This window comes from Gorilla gorilla, chromosome 11 (assembly GCF_029281585.2).
Source record: "Gorilla gorilla gorilla isolate KB3781 chromosome 11, NHGRI_mGorGor1-v2.1_pri, whole genome shotgun sequence".
In the NCBI taxonomy this organism is placed as follows: domain Eukaryota; kingdom Metazoa; phylum Chordata; class Mammalia; order Primates; family Hominidae; genus Gorilla; species Gorilla gorilla.
Window position 1 is genome coordinate 43,065,693 of NC_073235.2, and position 21,633 is coordinate 43,087,325.

At 34.5% G+C, this 21,633-nt stretch overlaps 1 protein-coding gene across 2 annotated transcripts in view; it reads right to left on the bottom strand.

Moving 5' to 3' along the window:
* The window catches only part of LRP1B (LDL receptor related protein 1B), a 1,892,531-nt gene that overhangs the window by 291,351 nt on the left and 1,579,547 nt on the right, over nt 1-21,633 (bottom strand). For both annotated transcript variants that reach the window (XM_031008804.3, XM_055380092.2), the window contains exons 44-49: nt 18,318-18,510; nt 17,512-17,637; nt 13,123-13,251; nt 10,602-10,721; nt 2,773-2,886; nt 2,380-2,529 (exon numbers count right to left, since the gene is read on the bottom strand). In XM_031008804.3, coding sequence (XP_030864664.2) covers nt 2,380-2,529; nt 2,773-2,886; nt 10,602-10,721; nt 13,123-13,251; nt 17,512-17,637; nt 18,318-18,510 — 832 coding nt within the window. The remainder of the gene's footprint in view (nt 1-2,379; nt 2,530-2,772; nt 2,887-10,601; nt 10,722-13,122; nt 13,252-17,511; nt 17,638-18,317; nt 18,511-21,633) is intronic.

Consider the following 21,633-nt stretch of genomic DNA (forward strand, 5'->3'; position numbering starts at 1 on the left):
AGATCTGGAACAAGACAAGGATGCTCACTCTCACCACTCCTTTTCAACATAGTATAGGAAATCTTAGCCAGAGCAATTAGGCTACAGAAAGAAATGAAAGGCATGCAAATAGAAAAATAGGAAACCAAACTATTTCTCTTCACAGACATCATAAATGTACACCTAAAGACTCTGCAAAAAAGGCCCCTAGATCTCATAATCAAGTTTAATGAAGATGCAAAATTAATGTATAAAAATCAGTAGCATTACTATACACAAAGTTCAAGCTGAGGGCTAAATAAAAAGCACAATCCCACTTACCATATGCAAAAGAATGAAACTGGACTCCTATCTCTTATCATATACAAAAATTAAGTCAAAGAAGTTTGAAGACTTAAATGTATGATCTCAAACTATAAAAATACTGCAAGAAATCCTAAGAAATGCTTTTCTGGACACAGTCCTAGGAAAAGAATTTATGACTAAGTCCTCAAAAGCAATTGCAACAAAAACAGAAATTGACAAATGGGACTTCATTAAACTAAAGAGCTTCTGCACGACAACAACAAAAAAACTATCAACAGAGTAAACAGGTACCCTGGGAGAAAATATTTTCCAACTATGTATCTGGCAAAGAAAAAATATCCAGAATCTATAAGGAATTTAAATAAATCAATAAGAAATAAAAAAAACAAATAACCCCATTAAAAATGGGTCGAGTATAGAAACAGACACTTCTCAAAAGAAGACATAAAAGTGGCCAACAAACACATAAAAAAGTGCTCAATATCACTAATCATGAGAGAAATGCAAATCAAAACCACGAGGTACCATCTCATAGTAGTCAGAATGGCTTTTGTTTAAAAAGTCAAAAAATAAGATGTTGGTGAGGTTGTGGAGAAAAAGAAACACTTATACACCGTTGATTGGAACGTAAATTAGTTCAGCTCCTGTGAAAAGTAGTTTGGAGATTTCTCAAAAACTAAAAGTAGAACTATGATTTAAGCCAATCTCATCACATACTCAAAGGAAAATAAGGATACATGCACTCATATATGTTTATTGAAATACTACTCACAATAGCAAATATATTAAATTAATGTAGATGTCCATCAGTGGTGCACTGGATAAAGAATATATGGTACACATACACCATGGAATTCTATGCAGTCATAAAAAAGTGAAATCATGTCCTTTGCAGTAACATGAACGCAGCTCAAGAGCATTATCCTAAGTAAATCAATGCAAGAACAGAAAACCATATATCACATGTTCCCAGTTGCAAGTGGGAGCTAAACATTGAGTACACAAAGAAGTAAATATGGAACAATAGATACTGGGGACTCCAAAAGGGGAGAGGGAGGAAGGAGACAAAGGGCTGAAAAACTATTAGGTACCATGTTCACTAAATGCGTGACAGGATCAATACAAGCCCAAACCTCAGCATCATGCAGTATACCCAAGTAATAAGCCTGCACATGTCCACTCTAAGTGTAAAATCAAAATTTAAACAATTATATACATGATAAAAGAACCATCACAAATTTAGAAATAATAAATGTGTCATCTACTAAAAAATCAGATTTTCATAGTAGATTGTGTGTGTATAAACTTTTGTGTAAAATACTTATGAATATAATTTCTTAAAGTTGTTTAAAAATTATTATATATCAACTAAACATGAAAAACATGGGTGTAGCAGCAGGGTGGAGAGAGGCAAACCAATATGAGACAAAATTTAATAGTGTCCTATATAGAATCTCTACTTCCAGTTACACATAGTTCTTTTTATAATTTTTTTTTTAATTTCATGTCCTCAAATAGAAAGAAACAGTCAAGAACTTTGCTGGAAGGCATTCTTCTAAGAATGTAGATGACAGTTTTCAGGGCTTATGTATGTAAAGATGGTTAACAGTCAGATATAAATGAACCTGTCTTAACTTGATTCAATAATGATTATAACTATTACTCAAATTACTACACCAAAGGATTTTGTAAACTGCATTAAAACATTGCTGTACAATAACACTGAGTAAGGCCAGTCGTAAGAAACATTGTTTCTCTTCTTTTATGAAGTTATTTCTAGGTATGTAATAATTCTGTTGAAGGATTATAAATTACAAATTTGAAAGACTTAATCACCAATTTTGAAAGGGTTAATAACTAAACATAAAAAATTGATCCAAGTTTAGGATGGTTTCTTGAATATCATTTTGTAACTCACTTAAAAAGATCAAGCAGTATGTTTAGAACAGGTTAATTACATTTTAGTCTGTGCCATTTAAATTTTAATGTCAATAATTGATATTAAGAATAAAATTTTAAAAATTCACTCTATACAACTAGGTAGCCTCAAAATCTCCAAGGCAAAGCCTGTGTTTTTCTAAAATCTAGTATTACCTGGGCACTTTAATTCATCGGAATAGTCTCCACAGTCATTAGACCCGTCGCATATCCAGGTTGGCAGAACACACAGTGAGGTAGAATTACATCTTATGAACCCTGTGGTTTTCACTCCAAGCTTATAGAAATGTGTGCAGTCTGTGTTATCTAGAAGAAGGTAAACAAAAAATGAAAAAGTACCTCATTTGCAAAGATTATGAGCCTTCTATGTAGGTCATAGAGATGAGAAAAGTTAACTTCATTTGAGGAAATAGATACGTAATTATCCCACACAACAGGGGTTAATTACATACCAATTTTGGACAAAGTTCAGTAAAATCTTGCACAGTGTTCAATGCAACGCCAAAAGTGCCCAAGAATAAACAGACAAAAGGTAGTGGAATATCTTACTGCAGTTCTTTTCATCTGAAGCATCTGCACAATCTATGTTCTGGTTGCATCGTGCTGATCTTGGAATACAAGTCCCATCTGCACAGCGGAACTCAACCGTGGCACAGGTTGAAACTAGAAAAACAGGTACATAAACAAATGCAAAGGTGGGACAGAATGACTCCTTGCTTTTACATTTTGAATATTTCAATTATTTTATATAATTTTTTTGGTTTTGCTTTCGTAACTCTGGAAAGCCAAACTTGACCCCTGAACCCCACCTTCAAGCGTGGGTTAGATGCCTCTTATATGTCTTCCCCAATCACACAATTCTTCTCTCTGCTGTGGTATTTAGCATATTGCATTGCAGCTGCCTGTTTAAGTACCTGAAGTCTCACTAACTAAACGTAAGCTCCATGAGAGCAGGGACCATGCTGTGTTCATATCATATTGCTGTGGTAATATCACCCTAGCACTGAGCCAAAAATAAATAAATAAATAAATAAAAAGAATGTTGCTGGAAATTCTCTCTCTTTCCACCTTCAACATTCCAAGGTTATGACAGTAGGCAAATGCCTGATTAAATGCCTACTGGGAAATCCCAACCTGGTTGCCAAGAAGTGAAGCATTTCCTGCTGTGCTGTAATAGAGAGAGACAGAGATAGAAACAGAAACGAAGAGATGGGCAGGGGGGAACCACTGAACACTGGCTTTGTTTCTCAGAGGGAACAGCTTACCACCACTAGAAAGTCATCTATGCTATCTCATACTCTGTTACATGGCCATATCATCATTAATATTTAATATAAGAAATAGGATGCCTCATGCCAAGGAACATATACATGTGTCATTCCTTATTATTGTTATTACAAAAGTCATCCAATTCTCTGCTCTACTTAAATGAAAATTAGATTCAATATGCTATTGTCATTATATACATTTTGTATAAAGTATCTTATTTTTAACCATATGTTCCTTTCTAAGTTACTTACCCATTCATAATCATATAATGGTTTCCAGTAAAATGCTGTGAATGGGTACATGACATGCTATGTATGTTAAATTAACTTAGGTGATATTTCTATTCCAAATTCAAATTTCTACAAGTTGATTACATTAAAGGACAACCAGAAGGGCCCTTTGATTATGCCACTTTTACTAGTGTTGATATTTTAAAGAGCCTATTTAATTATAAATAGAAATTATATCAATCACAAATGGTTAAAATGCTATTTTAAAATATGCAGATTTTACAAAAGGGTGTGTATGTCATTTGTATTTCATAATGTATGCTTCTTATTATATTGAATTGTATCTCAAAATTGCATACTTATCTGTTTAAATGATGATTAGAATAAATGTTTTATTTACAATTTGCAATTATAATTGCTTCACTTTTTTATTAAAAATGATATCACAACATGTGAAACAGATAATGTTATTGTAAGTAGAGATAAATGCATTGTTCCAAAACAGAAAAAAGTTTTTTTTCTTTTATGTCTATAAGAGCAAAACCTCTTTTATATTCATTTGTGTTACATTTCATATTCTATTTTTCAATAGAAATAGTAAATGCAATATATAACATAAATATAATCATGTCAATCATTTACCTTTTGTTTTTGGCTTCACCATCTACTAGTAGTTTCTTACTAACTTTGTTCCAAAAGATTGCTTATAATCTCTTTTTAGAAGACAAATTGCATTTCTCTGTTTAATAACATTTTAGGTAGTTATGATATTCCTAAGTAAGCCTATAATGGTTCATCTCATAATGCACTTGAGTTTCTGTCTGCTTGAAGTTAGAGTTTAGGATGCCAGGAAGATACTAATAGGGACACTTGCAACTCGTTTCACCATCACCATCCGCCTCCAATCTCCCATAGAGAATCCTCTGTCTGAGTGAGAAGTAGTGGCAGAGACAATGAGGAGGCAAATGTAGGGAATGGCATTTCAGACAGTCAAGAAAACTGGAAATTCAGCGATTTCATGTAATAGCGTTTTAAAAACCAGTACTGGTAGTTCTGAGGTAACAGAGAAAGTAAAGGATAACTTGAGAGAAGAGTGGAAGGACATGTGGGACAAATGGAACACAGTCTTAGATGGAGTTCTGGAAACAAGAAAGAAATAGACGACCTTGAACTACGTGAAAATAAATTTTAACTTTGAAGTTCAGAAGAGTGGTTAGAAAGTAGTAATTAAAAAAACTGTATTAATAAGCATAAGGAAATAGATAAAGGAAGAAGTTTGCAGGATAGAACAAAGAGTAGAAGATTTGCAGGATGTATTTATTTATTTTTTCCTATTTTCCAAAATAACAATAGGGCTAATGAATCTTTGGGAGGGGGACAAGGATGGGCTATCAGAGTGTGTAAGAGGTGCAAGTAGGAACAGATTGTCCCTTTGTACCTGATCCTGTCTCCACATATTGCATTATTTGGTGTAGGGTTTGAGAACCACCAGAGAGTTAGACAGGGTGATGAAAGTTGTTGCAGAGTTTTGTAAGCAGTAGGAGCAAGGTGACTGTGGGGATTAATATTGCCTTCATTAACAGGCAAGGAAGGAGAATCCTGTGAGGAAAAAAAAAATCTACAGAAATAGTAGGAACTTCATTAAATAAGTAAACACATCTCTTGCCAAAACCTCTTTCTGTCTGTTGCTTCAGCTATATTTCTTCTTCACTTCGTTTTGGTCAGTTAAGTATTGAAATTTGTTTCATCCATACGGTGATTTTTGAGGAAGAAAGATACTGAAATCTCTAATTTGTCAAGTGAATATGAAAGTTTTCTGACAATATTTCTTTGGGCTAAGAGTCCTGATAAAGAGAGAAAATAATATAATATGGTCCGAATAAAGATAAGCCAAGGGAGAGATACTACACTTTTCCCTCCAGGTAGTCCGAAAGAAAAAGTAAGCTTATGAAACATGAGCGAAAACACCCTACAGCCACAGCAGGAATAGCAATGAGGCACTACAAAGGAAGAGGATCTGTCAGGGATTGTGGATCAAAAGTAGCAGCAAGAGAGAAAGGAAAACCACTCTCTCTAATATACTTTAATTTTACTATTTCTTCCACTTTCTTTTTAGCATGTCAGCTAAAATATTTAATGAGATTTGAAAGACTTAAAAATCAATGGCCTTTCTGTGATTCTTAGGATGTTTCTTATAAATAACTTAAGTCAATTCTCTCTTCCAACATCCCTTACCCAACTTGTAGCAAAGGGAAGCTGAAAAGGGGGGGAAAAAAGCATTAAGTTTGCTCTCATATCTCCTTTTCATTTACTTTCAAACAACATCTTTTATTTAATTATTTAATTCACCCCTTAGGTTCCAAGGGTACACAAATCTAGAAGGAATGCCGATTTCTTCTCCAGCTATGTTTATCCTTTTCCTTTAGCTTGTTGTTTATGGAATCTTTCAAAGGTTTGCTATGAACTTAGGAAAAAACAAATGCCAGTTTCCTCTCCTTTAGGGAGCGTCAGAACTGCTAGTTCCCAGTCTACCTAAAAGTACTTCCGTAGCCCAAGGAATTTCATGTACTTCCCAAAGGGAGCAGTTTGTACTCATCTCAGCAGGGAAGGAAGCATATCATGCACTCTCCCCGAATATATTCACTCGACCTGCCATGCAACCAGAAGAGGAGTACAAAATGACGAACTTATGAACAATGCCTCATCTCCCCACCTCCAGATGGCCTGAAGTCTAAAGCTCTCCAATCATGAAAGGGCCTCTATAAAGGGGCAGTAAATTTAAAAAAATGATGAAGATTTGGCATGTTTCTTTTCCCCAAAAAGAGAAGAAACCAAAAGCAATTCATTGCAACACCCTTTCTACTCTGTAAACAGACTCTCTACTCTTGTGAAATTTAAAAAACAGTAATAATTACTACTGACATCTAAATTCAGCAAAGTATAATAGTACTTTAGATAATTTACAGATGGCTCCACCGTAGCCTCTTACTACAGTCTATCAAAATCTCCCTGTATATACTGACTTCCAATTGTATCACTTTATCTTTTATATTTTATTTTGATTAAAAAGCGATAGGTGATTTGTGTGTCTGCATATGTGTACAAAAAAGCACTGCATCTCTACATTGCACTGACAATAGAAAGAGAGAAGGGGTAACTGGAAGAAAGGGCTTGGAAAGAGACCTCTTTTCCATTCTCCCTGATCCATTATCTGTGCCTTTTCCTTTATCATCTTTTTGTACTATAAGGGAGATATTTGGTGGAAATACATTTGCATAATATAAGTCTTTATCAGACAGCCCGGCTTATGGGTTATGGACCCAGGGAAGTCTTCCTTCTATAGCTTGAAAGGTACTCTACAAGGACACTATGTTAATAAACTTAAAATGAGAGAAAAATCAAAACTAAAAGATTCAATTAAGAGTAATCTTTCATCCAAATAGCTACCCATTTGTTTATCCTAAAGGAGCTGGTCCATTGAATTAAATTCACTAATTTCTATTAAGTAATAAAGTATATGCTTGTGTTTCCATGAGAAATTTTAGTTTCAAATGTCCTGCATTCAGCGTGACCAGCTTTAAGGCATAAGTTTTGCTTGTTTATTTTTAAGATATCCAACTGTTATAATTTTACCATAAAAGAAAGGTTAATGGAGAAGCTTCATTTGCAAAGGCACTGTTCTGCGCCCAAGAGTATGACTGAGATAGTTATAACACAGAAATCAAGAGTTTCGACTAAAAAAGAGGAAATATCTATTTGAGTTATTTTATTGTTATTCAGCAGCTGGTATTGATATCATTAGGCAGAATAAAATCTATTTATATTTTAGAAGACTTACTGCTTCAACCAGCCACATAAGAATTTAATAAACACCTACCATACATGAGGTATTATATTTCATAAACCCAAACACACTAATTCATTTACCACTTTTGAAAATATACTTTCATTTCTGGAGAAGACCCATAGTAACATATCATCTTCCCATAGTTTCTTTTGATGAATCTTGCCTTAAAATCTATTTTCTGTATTTATTGCTCAGTTCCTGCACATTCTTTCTTGATAGCTTTACCTTTAACCTGGCTTAATGCCTATATTATATTTTCCTCTCCTGCTTACAAATAATTGACAGAACATATCTATTTCTAGGTCTTCTCATTTCTTTTCCTCCTTTCTTCCAAATGCTAATTTATTTCTCTCCACTTACTTCCAGTGTCTGACTATATTTGACTTTTTTAAATCTTTTATGGGTACTAGGTAACTTAATTGGCAAATGTAATTAGCTCTTCCTAAACTACAGTGTCAACTTTAGATGATAATCTATGCAAATGTTTCCCCAAAGTCACACTGTCTAAGACGGCAGAGTAACTTCCCAACATTCCATACAGCTACGAAATAATTTGCACACATTCTGCCCTCTTCCTCAACTCTGCATAGTCCTCTCATCACAACTGTACTTCATACCTTTCCTTTACACCAATCTTTTCTAAAAACTGTTTACATTCACTGTCTTTACTCCCTTACCACCCATTTTCTGTCTTCAACCAATGTGCTCTTGCTTTCCTCTACTGTTCCACTGAACTGACACACATGAATGTCATCAAGCGAGTATCTACTATTGGCCAAATATGACGGACACCTCCAGTTCGTGCCTGCCCTCTTACCCTTTCTGTAGCACTTGAAAATGCTGAATGATCCTCCTTTCTTGAGAAAATAATTTCTTAAACATATCCTTCTATTAGTCCTGCAGGCTACTTCACCTTTTTTATATATAATTTGTTATTTAAATAAGTAATTTTGATGCACTCTACTCATGCAATCATTACTCCACACTTCCTCTGAGTTTTTCTCCTTAATGAGCCCCAAATCAATACTTCTGATCAACATCTATTACCTGAGTTCCAAATCTCTACCTATCTATCTACATGCCTGTGAAACAGCTTCATTTAGATTTCCTCAAGTGCTCCAATCTCAAAATGCAAACTATCCTTATTGTCTTATCCCCATTCCCACACAAACAAATCTTATTATTATAGGTTTCGTTAACACAATCCTATTCTTTTCGTTCCTTTTTGAAATGTAAATTTGATTATATTTGGCCTGCTTTAAACCTTTAGTGACTTTCTAGTGACTACAAGAAAAAGTTTGAGTTACTTAACATGGCACAAAATGCACCTTCATGCCCTGGCTCCTTCCCATACCTTCTCTGTTTTTTGTTTGTTTGTTTGTTTTGGTTTTTTTGGGGGGTGGGGGGTATGGAGTCTCACTCTATCGCCAAGCTGGAGTGCAGTGATGTGATCTCAGCTCACTGCAACCTTCACCTCTCGGGTTCAAGCGATTCTCCTGCCTCAGCATCCCGAGTAGCTGGGACTACAGGCGAGTGCAACCACGCCCGGCTAATTTTTGTATTTTTAGTCGAGATGGGGTTTCACCATGTTGAACAGAATGGTCTCGATCTCTTGACCTTGTGATATGCCCACCTCAGCCTCCCAAAGTGCTGGGATTACAGGCATGAGCCACCGCGCCTGGCCCTTCTGTTTTTACCACTCTTTTATATGTAATCTGTCTGTGACTATATCAAATTACTTTCAGTTTCAATGGTAGTCCCTCTACTTGGAATTCTCTTTTGTTTCATTCATTCTACCTTATTTTTAGTTTAAGACTCAGTTTAAATTCAGTATAGCCTATGAAACCTTTGAGGATACTTGCAAGCCAAAAAACAAAAAAGACATATGGGTGTTCTTACGTGTGCAATCACAGCACAAGACATATATATATATATATATATATATATATATATATACACACATATATATCTCGATCTGTTTACATGGCTGTCTTAGAGTTAGAATTTGATATTCTTGAGTACAGGCACGTTTCTCATGAATTTTGCGTCTCGAACCTTAATGCACTGCACTCAATAAAGTGTTCATTGAATGGCAAGTCTCTAAAGTGATAATGCTTTGGAAATATCTGTGGGGTCCAGATTTAAGAAGGCTTTCAATGTCAGACTAAAACTTATCATTTATTCTGCAAACATTGGTATTCCATTAAAAGTTTCTTTATCAATGCAATATACATATATATATATATAAAAGCCAGTGCTAACATAGCATTCGCTATTGCCAAATACTGTTCTAACCTTATTTAATATTGTTTTTCTTATTCAATTATTTTTCCTACCTTGCTATTTGGGAAACTGAGACACAGAATAGTTAAGTGTGATATCCAAATTTAGACAGTAAAATGTTGGGGCAGCAGTTCTAACTCAGGTAGTTTGGCTTCATCATCTATCCTAATAGTCACTTTTGGAAAATGTTAAACAGTATTAGCATGACTGATGACATAGGGATGAACTGGAAAAAGTATAGGCAGGGAAACCAGGTAAAGGCATACTCTGTTAGCCCAGGCTTAAAGTGGATTGAAATGGAAGATATTTCAAAGAATTGGAAGATTTGTTGATGACTGGATATGTGGGAAGGAGAAATTAAGGAGAACACCAAAGTTTCCCGTCCAGTGGTTAGGAAAATGTGATCATGAGTAAAACAGAGAACTAAGGAATAAAGGGGAACATTTTTGGAGCAGAAAATTCAATATTACACATTCTGGTAGAAATGTCCGAATCCAGGAATGTGGAACTGAAGAGGTGAGAAATTATAAGAGTTTTAAAGGGAGGAAAGGAGTAGAAAACAGAAATAGAGAACACAGTCAGAATTTTCAAGTAACTTTAGCAACTCCATTCCAACAGCATTTACCGAAGTGTGATCCATAGATGTTACTAGGTGTTATATGCCACAGAGCTCTCAGAAACGAATGTTGGAAAAGTTCAGGAAACACTTAGCACACCAATATTCTGAGATTGATGGAACAAGTATTTACCTTTACAATCTAATTCATCAGAGTTGTCTCCGCAGTCATTTTCTCCATCACATAACTTGCCATGAGGAATGCAGCGGCGATTATAGCATGGCTTGAAGCCTCTTCGACAGCTTCTGTTTTCTTATAAATAAAAGTAGAAACATACAACCAGAGATCATATAGAAATATTTGTACAAAATGAAAATCACAGATAATATTTCATTCATAATGACTGGATTATGGATCTATAAAACAAGTGCTGTGCCATATAAAAGCTCTGGATTAGAATGTTTATGTGTTGTCAAAGAATAGTTCATTCAGCAAAGGCCCTTTTTGACTTAGTGTTTTAACTTTGGTGATTCATGCCTGGAGATCTTTTCAAGTTATACCCATGTAATTGTTTCTGGCACTTCTGTGAAGTAGCACAGAAATAAACATATATCACATATTCAATTCTGAAGCAATAAATATGTACCTCAAACGTAACAAAAACATGCCAACATCCATTTCCTATATCCTTTGCATCTATCTGCAAGGATTTTATAATAAGGAAATAAAGCAACAAAGCATGTATTCCTGAATCAGTGTCTCATGGAGTCATCTAAATATCAATAAATTTCTCTTAAAAATTACCTTAAAATATCTACAGAATTCCCTGAGAAAGAATTACCTTCTGAGTTCTATTTACCATTATGAAAGTTTCTTGACATTCTCTGATTTGGGGCAGAAGCTACCACTTACAATAATAATAGCTGCCACGTATTCAATGCCAGCTTTGCCCCAGGCTCTGTATTGAGTATATGTAGATGAACACTTGCTGGTTTAATGCTCTCGACTACCATAAGAGCTAGTTGTTTTGTAGTAGAAAACTAAAACACAGAGAAGTGAGTTATGTTACTTACCCTAGTCACACTAGGGTTTGCAAACTAGGCTAATTACACTAGCAGGTTTGGGAACAAAGATTTAACCTCAGGTGTGAGTCCAAAGCCCATACTCTACACCTGGCATTGGCAAACTATTGCCCATAGGCCAGATCTAGCCTGTGAGACTGTTTTCGTATGGCTCTTGGACTAAGAATAGTTTTTACATTTTTAAAGGATGGTAAATAATAAACAACAGAGGATATGTGACAGAAAGCATATATGATCCACAAAACCTAACATATTTACCAGCTGAACCTTTACAGAAAATGCTTGCCAACTCCTGCTCTACACAAATATCATCTGACTTCTACAAAGATAAAAATAACATGAAATATAATCTCAAGTCAACTTATAGTAAATGCAAGCCTGTGACTTTATTGCAATACAATTTATATGCTTTAATATTTTTATATCTTATAGAATATAGCCATTCATTAAAGCGAATATGTTATTTGAGATAAATTCTTTAAGACATTGGTTACACATCAATTATGGACAAATTACATTAGACTCTCATTTTAAACGATGGTGTGTTGTCTTGTAAGGTAAAAGAGTGAGAAGATGTCTGTGGATCTCACAGATTGTTTTTCTCTTATTCTAACTTTTCTTTTATTATTTAGGTGTAATTATTACCCAGATAATGGAATAGAGGAGAAAAGCAGATATAAAATGAGGCAGTTTCAGATATAGATTCCTAAATTTTGCATAGTACACGATCCCAATGCTATTGGATTTCTAGGATTAAAAATAAATCAGGACAATTTTTTAAAAATCTGGATCAAATATACAATGATTATCAATGATCATGCAAAGACATATTTCCAGGAAAAAATATTGTTGCAATGAAGGGAAATCTCAGTTGCTTACTAGAGTATAAAAGCTAATCTCTACTCCTGAGGGTAGATGTTGACTATCACTTGGTGTTGCCAAGAGAAGCATAGCTGGTGGAATTCTATGTTTGATGTGGACCATGCCTAAGGCAATGAGCCTTTGTACCAAAGGACACTAGCCCCCATGCTAATCCTGGAGACAGAAATAGAATCGACAAGACTTTGATAACAACCCAACAATGTGCTATTGTCTGTTGGTGAAACTCTGCTTCAGAGTAAGCCTGTCCATATCCAAAAATCAAGATGTTTCTGAGTTACATTTTAAAGAAAGTAAGCCTAAAACCTATTGCTAAAGATGAATAAGTCAGGGGTTCAAAAGATTAGCTACTACTTTTAAAAATATTCACATTCTGGCTGGGTGTGGTGCTCAGACCTGTTATCACTCTGTGAGGCTGAAGCGGGAGGATTGCTTGAGCTCAGGAGCTTGAGACCAGTCTGGGCAACACAATGAGACCCCATCTCTTAAAAAAAAAAAAAAAAAAAAAAAAAAGGCTATTTTGTGGATAGAAAACCATGAGGAAATTATTTAGTGAATATCATGGCTATCAAACAGGAGATAAAGTACCTCATTTTAACACAAGCAAAGCCACATCAATTGCCTTAGATACAGGTTAATGAGAGACATTAAATAAATTATCCACGTAAACCAAACCGAGACAAGCAAACCAAAAACTGTAAAAGAATCAGAAAACTTTATATGAAACGAGCAAACCCATATTGGACACTTACCACAGTAGAGCAGTTTTTCATCTGATTTATCTTTACAGTGAGGAATGCCATCACAGGTGAGCTGGTAGTCAATGCACTCACCATTTCCACATTCAAACTCCAAATAAATGTTGCAGGAGGAATTTTTAGCTGCAAGAAAAAAAAAAAGTCAATACTTTTGTGCAATGGCAAATATTTTTTGACACCACTACAATTATTTTTCTTAATTTTAATTATAAAGATAAACTAAAATTTATCAAAATGTACAATTAAAGAGCAATGGTTTATGACATTTCTTTATGAAATTAAGATCTTAAGAAATAATTTTTTGGCCAGGCGCAGTGGCTCACGCCTGTAATCTCAGTACTTTTGGAGGCTGAGGTGGGTAGATCATGAGGTCAGGAGATTGAGACCATCCTAGATAACATGGTGAAACCCCGTCTACTAAAAATACAAAAAATTAGCCAGGCATGGTGGCACGTGCCTGTAGTCCCAGCTACTTGGGAGGTTGAGGCAGGAGAATCGTTGGAACCCGGGAGGCAGAGGTTGCAGTGAGTGGAGATCTCACCACTGCACTCCAGCCTGGGCAACAGGGTGAGACTCTGTATCAAAATAATAATAATAATAATTATATATAAGAATATATATTATAATATATAATAATAATATAATAATTATTATTGTTTTTTAAAACAGCCAGTTAAATGAACTCTGTACATACTGAAAGTGTTTTTGTGTTTTCTTACTGGAATCTATTATATATTTTTCAATATACTACTATTTTTCAGTGCATAGAATACCCATTTTTGAATGTTTGATGTGAATCATCTCAGTCAAATGAATAGTCCGGACTTTTCCCCACCGTCTGGTCTTCCTCCCTAACTATCTTCTGATGAAACCTCAGTAGCAAGTTACATTGTTTGGAAATATTAGAATTGTTAAAATAAGCCACTTGTTCGATCCATGTGTGGGAGGTTCCCGGGAGCAGACTCTTTCTTGCTGCCATACATGACGAGCACCTACTCCATGAAATGTACAGGAATCAGTGGGATGAGGTGCAGGAGGACAATGGTCAAGTGGAAAGCATGTGTACCTGATGCTATGGACTCCAGATGACCGCTGTCAGAAAGTCTCATTTCTAAATCTCAGAATTTTTATTCAAAATCAAGAGTTTGAGTTTTTAGGTGATTTGTCCTAGTTTGTAAGCCAAGAGTCTGAAGGTACAAAAAGTTATTTTCTACAGGTAAGTGTCATGCTTATAATGGCAATATGTGATCCCTATTTTGAAGGGTCTCTATTGAGGACAATGGACTTATTTTTATTCTTCAGTAATAGATTTACTAGCAAATTTTGGCATCCAATTTTTGGGGCATACTGTCTGCTTGCATGTACGTACTCACCCCATTGCTTGCTGAATAACTGTACATTTAAATCCAGTTGTATTAATTATGTTGGAGGTAAGTAGAATTCATTCATCTCTGCTAATGAAAGAATATAGCTTAATTCTATAATTTAGTATTAATTTTTGAGCTTTATTTCAGGAATATTCAATTAAACAGCCACTAATACTATTCGAAGTTTCCAAGGTTTTATTTATTTATTATTCCTAGAATTTAATTAATTTAGTAGAGGGTCTATCTAAGGCTTCTTTTTTATTTATTATGTCAACTTTTATTTTAGATTCAGCGGGTACACGTGCAGGTTTGTTACATGGGTTTACTACATGACACTGAGGTTTAAGATATGATTGATCCTGTCACCCAGGTACTGAGCATAGTACCAATAGTTAATTTTTTAACCTTTGTCCACCGTCTTTCTCTCCCCACTCTAACAGACCCAAATGTCCATTGTTGCCATCTTTATGTCCATGAGTATCGAATGTTTAGCTCCCAGTTATAAATTAGAACACGTGGTATTTGGTTTTCTGTTCCTGAGTCAATTCACTTTATTTATTTGACTTCTAATTTAACTCTCTTGATGATAACAACATGTTCCAAAGATATATATTTTTTTCTCTTGGTGCAGTCTAAACTTCATTGTTCAGTCATTAGCTAAGGCAGAATGTCATTTAAGACAAGGTAGCAAATAATTTAAAACGGAAAAATATTAAATTAAAAAAATAAAAGGGTGCTAATATTGCTAAATGCAATCATCTTAGCATAGAACAAAATTCAGCCACTTCTTGAAAGTCTATTGAGATTCCTGACTTATTTTTCCTATTTTAAGTATATATTATTTACTGTGTATTTTCCAATGAAAAAATAATTGTTAGGATGGAAAAGTCCATTTTTAATCTTTTATAATCTTAGTGCCTTTGGGGAAAAGACAAAAACTATTCAAAGATAAATATGTTTTTTACATTATGCAAAAACAAACATTGTATGAATACAATTCTTCCTCACGTATGTTCATTTGATGAAATACTATTGAGTGTTTTCTGCTTCTTTCTGGAAACATCATGGTTCAGCTGCCCTTATTCTCCTGCACAGCAATTACTTCATCTAATTATATTTACTATATCTATTTCTTTTATGGATTACAATAAGATTAGCAATGTTGTAAGCAAGGGGACTGCCTAATCTTCTTGTCAACAGTTATGACAACAAATGGTTTTCCCTCCTTTGCCCTCAGGTAGGTGTTAGTACATGGCCTTTCACCCCTTTAATGCTGCCATTAACATTCATGAACCACTCTGGGTAAAATCACTTAGATGAGGACACAGATATGCCAGAAACATTCTCATGTTCCTAAAGATGAATTTGACAAGGAGAAGCCAAGAGTTACTTTCTAATCTCTCTGCTGGGCTACAGGATTTCAATATGAATGCACAATGGATGTCGTCTGCCTCTACAACAGATTGTGAGCTCTGGGAAATCCAATATCACTCTACAGTTCCATGTGAATACAATTGTGCTTGTTTAAAATCACAGTTTTCTTCCTGATTCATTTCCTCTCATCAATAGAGAGAAGCTTAGTAGGGACAGTTGTATTGAAGGTATTATGCAGCAGGGACAGGCCTCCACTGAACAGAAATAAGATTTGCCATTCTGACTAAAGGCATTGCTTCACTACTAGCCTGCAGTGACCTGTGAAAGAAACATGAGTGATTCTAACGCATGGCTAACACTCCGGGCTTACAGATGGCATCAGATCCAGACCATTACAGCTGAAACCACAAAGGCAAACCGAAAGAGTTTAAGCAATTGCCGGAGCAATTCAGAGAAGTGTTAAGTGACAAAGAAATATGGGAATTTGTGGCCCGAAATGTGGAAATTGGCCATCTGCATTTAAAATTTTGACCAATTGCATCATTTTCTCATTTGCTTTGGCATAGTCTTAAATAAAAGAACTTTTACTTTTTTTGCTAAGAGGTGCCTTTTTGGGTTGTAGTATCAACTTTCACAGTGAGAAAATATGTCTATGTTATTTTGTTTATGGTATAATAATTTTCAAGCTAAAGAAAATTATGCCCAAGCACTTGCATTGAAGAGCAGGTAAGAGATAAAATCCTTCCAGTGGAAAGAGAGTAAAAATCGACTGAAGATGAAGATGAAAAATACTTATTTTTATTATGTAGACATATCCAACTCTGTTAATTTTCTGAATGAAAAGATATGAGATGAGGATATATTAATAGGTGAGGAGAGACAAAAAATGTATCAAATTTGACACATCCTGAGAATGATTTCACCGATTTCCAACAAGATATTTCTCTCCCACCTTATACATAAATTGCCTTAACGTTAAAAGGAAATTAACCTTTTTTAAATTTTGCTTGCAAATTTTTCATGGCAATATTGAAACACTTGAACCCTGATTTATTTTGGAAACAGTTTTGGAAACTTAGCTGTTAATGTGTGTATTGTAATGGTGCTAATTAAAGTTTGTAATGCCTTTGGGAGGTATAAACACCTTGCAAGGCTGCAATGTTGCATTCTTAATTAACAGTTTGGAAATGATTACAAATAAGCTGCATGAGCCATTCTCTCTCATTTACATACTATGATGGACTGTGAGTGGTTTTACTGCAAGGCTACTGATATACTGCCTGTATACCAGTTTATTTCAGCTTCAATTACTTTTGCTATTGATTGAATTCACAAAGTCACAACTGGAAGTTTTCAGATGATCATTGTGTGCAGACACTTGTCTAGCTAGCCCCAGCACTTTCTAGTGCACAGCCAGGAGGGTAAAAACATTTGTTACCATTTTGGTCATCATTAACTAGCACATGGTGCTATAACGAAGCAGAACAGTGAACTCAGTTTTCTTTAGAGCAGAGAGATAACATGACTAAGCTTCTAATATTAGAAGAGAGTATAACTTCATGAATACACTAACACAATTTCAGTGATGTGTGTGGAATTTGGAACAGATTTGTCATATTACATTTCAATTCTCTTTACTTACTCACACATCTGTTGTCCTCTAGCAATATTCGGTCCCCTCTGCAGGAACAATTCACTCTCCCATTGGGAGTTAAAAGGCACAAGTCATGGCAGCCTCCATTCAATAATGCACATGGAGAAAGTTCACCTACAATAAAGAGGCTGTATTGGTAACATTTTATATCGAATTCCTGTTCTATGTCAGATAAATATTAATCGTAAACTATTAGACTGCCTCAATCTCTCAATAATATGTCATTAAAAAGGAACATTCAGGATTTTTGAAAATCTAAGCATTCCTAAGGCTAAGTACATTACAAAAGTATGTAACACTAATCAAATCTTTCTAACACATTTGATACCATGGCATCAAATGAACTAGTTCTGCTAGAAACCACATTGATGCTTCGAACTGTAATTTTGGAAGCACTGCATTGACTAAAGAACTGTTAAGCCCAGATGCAAAGTTTATCTATCAAGTGTAATTTTCATGGAAACAACTTGATTTGAAAATTTGAAGTGATGAAGAGTGAGGATGAAATAAGATTTTTAGAAGAAATAATTAAAAATGAACTGCTCGTGCGATGATAAATTATGCAATATAGAAGTTGCCTTGAATATTTCAGATAATTTCAATATTTTGAACAGCCAAATCTTGAACACTATTCCTAAGAACTAGAAAAAAACAAAATCCACAGTCATAGTAACAAAAAATAATATTTTTTAAAAGAAAAAGCAAATCCAACTATTACTAGAAAACATATATACATTTTTAGAGATCAGAGATTATACAATGAGAAAACACATATGCTTTCTATTATAACTTACAGCTATTGGTGTCATTGGCAACAGCTATGATTCCCATTGGCTGATGTGGAATGTCGGAACGAAGAATTTTTGTATCTCCTCCTGTGTACTTGTTGGACCGCAGTATAGCTCTTCTTCCCCAGTCCGACCAGAATATATAATTGTCATAAACAGCCAAACTGAGGAAAGTCCCTGGCCCAGATTTAACTATCACCTGAAATAAATTAAAATACTGTATTTTTATGATGAATATATAGACATTTATACGTCCACACCTATTTTTGCTTCAAAAATAAAAGATTAGGATTTGTTGGATTTAATTAACAGAAATCATCAGCTAAAAATAAAATTTTACTAAATGAATTATGATAATATGCCTTATATTTTATTTAAAATGTTGTAGTCATTGTTAGTGCTTGCAGTGTGTTTACATAATATTTCAAGTATACTTTTATTTAATCATTCAATGTGTATAACAAGTGTATTGTTTGGTATTATAAACAAAAATCAACAAGCCAAAATATTAGATGAAGATTATCAACATTTATTAACCTTTAGTAAGAAATCACTTAGATACTCATCAAGTTCCCAGAACTACATATGGCATATAAAGAACCATAAGATCTAGGTTCTTTCTTCAGGAAGTTCACCGCATGAGTGACTAAACTAGTTGCACATGTCTGAGAATAAAAGTTTAGAAGTAAAGACCATACTTTCACTCAGATCAAGATGGAGTAAAAGGGACTAGATTGATCTTTCCATCTGAAACAACTACACAACAGCAAAATATAGGAAACAACACTTTTCAACACATTGCACATCAGGAAATGAAAGGCAGTGATTCCTGGGTAATAGGAAATACTGGGTGCATCCCATGGCATCCACCATTTACCAGAGAGAGATTATAGGTAGCAGCACACACAGGACAGAAACAGAGCCCAGAGAACTCCATGAATAAAAGTTACGGGAAGTGAAAGTTATGGGTGGCTATATCTCACTGGGCAGAGGGTCAAGAGTTGACAGTTCAGCAGAGGGAACTGTGGGTATCTGAAAAGAGTCATCCTGGAGCATTCAGTCAAGTACTGATAAGTGCGTGCACATGTGTGCGAGCCAACTCCTCCAGGCTGGTGAAAGAACCACAGGAAAGAATTACAGAGGAGAGTCCCCAAGTTCATACGGGTCCAGAAATCATGCCTGTTAACACCAACCAGATTCAAATATTTAATTCAAATTCTAATTCATGAGACTCTGAGTACTCCGCAGGGTCTGCCTTAGCAGTGGGGAACTATTAAACTAGACTAAATAAACTTTGTTCTAGTCTTCTCTAACAAATCGTAAAAGCCAAGCCTGAAAGGAGAAAACTGTTTCAAACTAGCTTAACTGTCAATAATTTTTTATGAGAATATAAAAATGTATACCAGCAAACTACTATGGAGGAAAATATAAAAAGGAAGAAAATTCTCAAATCAATGACTTTTGCTTTCACTTTAAGAAACTAGAAGAAAAGCAACTTAAAGTAATAAAAGGAAGAAACTAAAGAAGGGAAATTTAAAAAAATAGAAAACAGAAAAACAATAGAGCAAAATCAGTAAAACTAAAAACTGGGTTTTTTATGTCAATAAAATGGTTAATACATCATGATAAAATTAGGTTTGTCCCAGGAATATAACCTGATTCAATATTAAAAAATCATTCAGCATAATTCACCATAATAGCTGACTAAAGAAGAAAACTCATATACATGTCCCAATACATGCAGAAAAACCATTTGATAAGATATGGCTTCTATTATTGACAAAAACTCAAAAAATACGAATAGAAATATAACGAGGCACAAAACAAGGGTGATCACTCTCACTACTTCTATTTAACATTATCCTGGAGTTTCTAACTAGTATAATAAGGCAAAAATAAATAAATAAATAAAATAAAAAGAATCTACATGGGAAAAGAGAAGTCAAACTGTATTTATTTGCAGGTGACTAAATCTTCTACATAAAAAAACATTTAACAGAATCTACAACAAATGCTGCTAGAATGAATAAATTAATTTAGTAAAATTGCAGGATACCGGGCTGCTATTAAAAAATCAATTGTATTTCTGTATACTAGCTATGAACAATTGGAAATTGAAATAGGAAATAACTATTTACAATAGCGTCTACAAATATAAAATATTTAAATATGAAAACATATGTACAAGAATCTGAAAACTATAAAACATTGCTAAGAGAAATTAACAAAATCCTAAATAAAGAGATGTATGGAGAAGAAGTGTAATATATATGTGTCATTTATCATCTTTACAATCTTTAAGTGCACAATTCAGTGGTAATAAAAACATTTATATTCCTTTATTAACTTTTAAGTTCAGGGGTATATGTGCAGTTTGTTATATAGGTAAATTTGTATCACAGGGGTATTAACTTTTGAGTTCAGGGTATATGTGCAGGTTTGTTATGTAGGTAAATTTGTATCACAGGGGTATTAACTTTTAAATTCAGGGGTATATGTGCAGGTTTGTTATATAGGTAAATTTGTATCACAGGGGTATTAACTTTTAAGTTCAGGGGTATATGTGCAGGTTTGTTATACAGGTAAATTTGTATCACAGGGGTTCACTGTACAGATTGTTTCATCCCTCAGGGATTTAGTACCCACTGATTATTTTCATTATTTTTCCTGATCCTCTCGCTCCTCTCACCCTCTGCCCTCCAGTGGGTCCCAGTGTCTATTGTTCTCCTCTATATGTCCACGTGTTCTCATCATTTAGCTTCCAATTATAAGTGAGAACATGTGGTAATTGGTTTTCTGTTTCTGCATTAGTTTGCTAAAGATAATGTCCTCTAGCTCCATCCATATTTCTACAAAGGACAAGATCTTGTTATTTTTTATGGTTGCATGGTATTCCATGGTATAAATACAGCACATCTGCTTTACCCAGTCTACCACTGATGGGCATTTAGGTCGATTCCATGTCTTTGCTATTGTGAGTAGGGCTGTAATTAACATCCATGTGCATGTATCTTTACAATAGAATGATTTATATTCCTTTGGGTATATACCCAGTAATGGGACTGCTGGGTCAAATGGTATCTCTATTTTTAGGCCTTTGAGAAATCATCACACTGTTTTCCACAATGGTTGAAAACATTTTTCTTTTTCTCTACAACCTTGGCAGCATCTGTTACTTATTGACTTTTTAATAATAGCCATTCTGACTGGTGTGAGATGGTATCTCATTGTGGTTTTGATTTGCATTTCTCTAATGATCAGTCATGTTGAGCTTTTTTTCATATGTTTTCTTGCTGCATATATGTTTTCTTTAGAAAAGTGT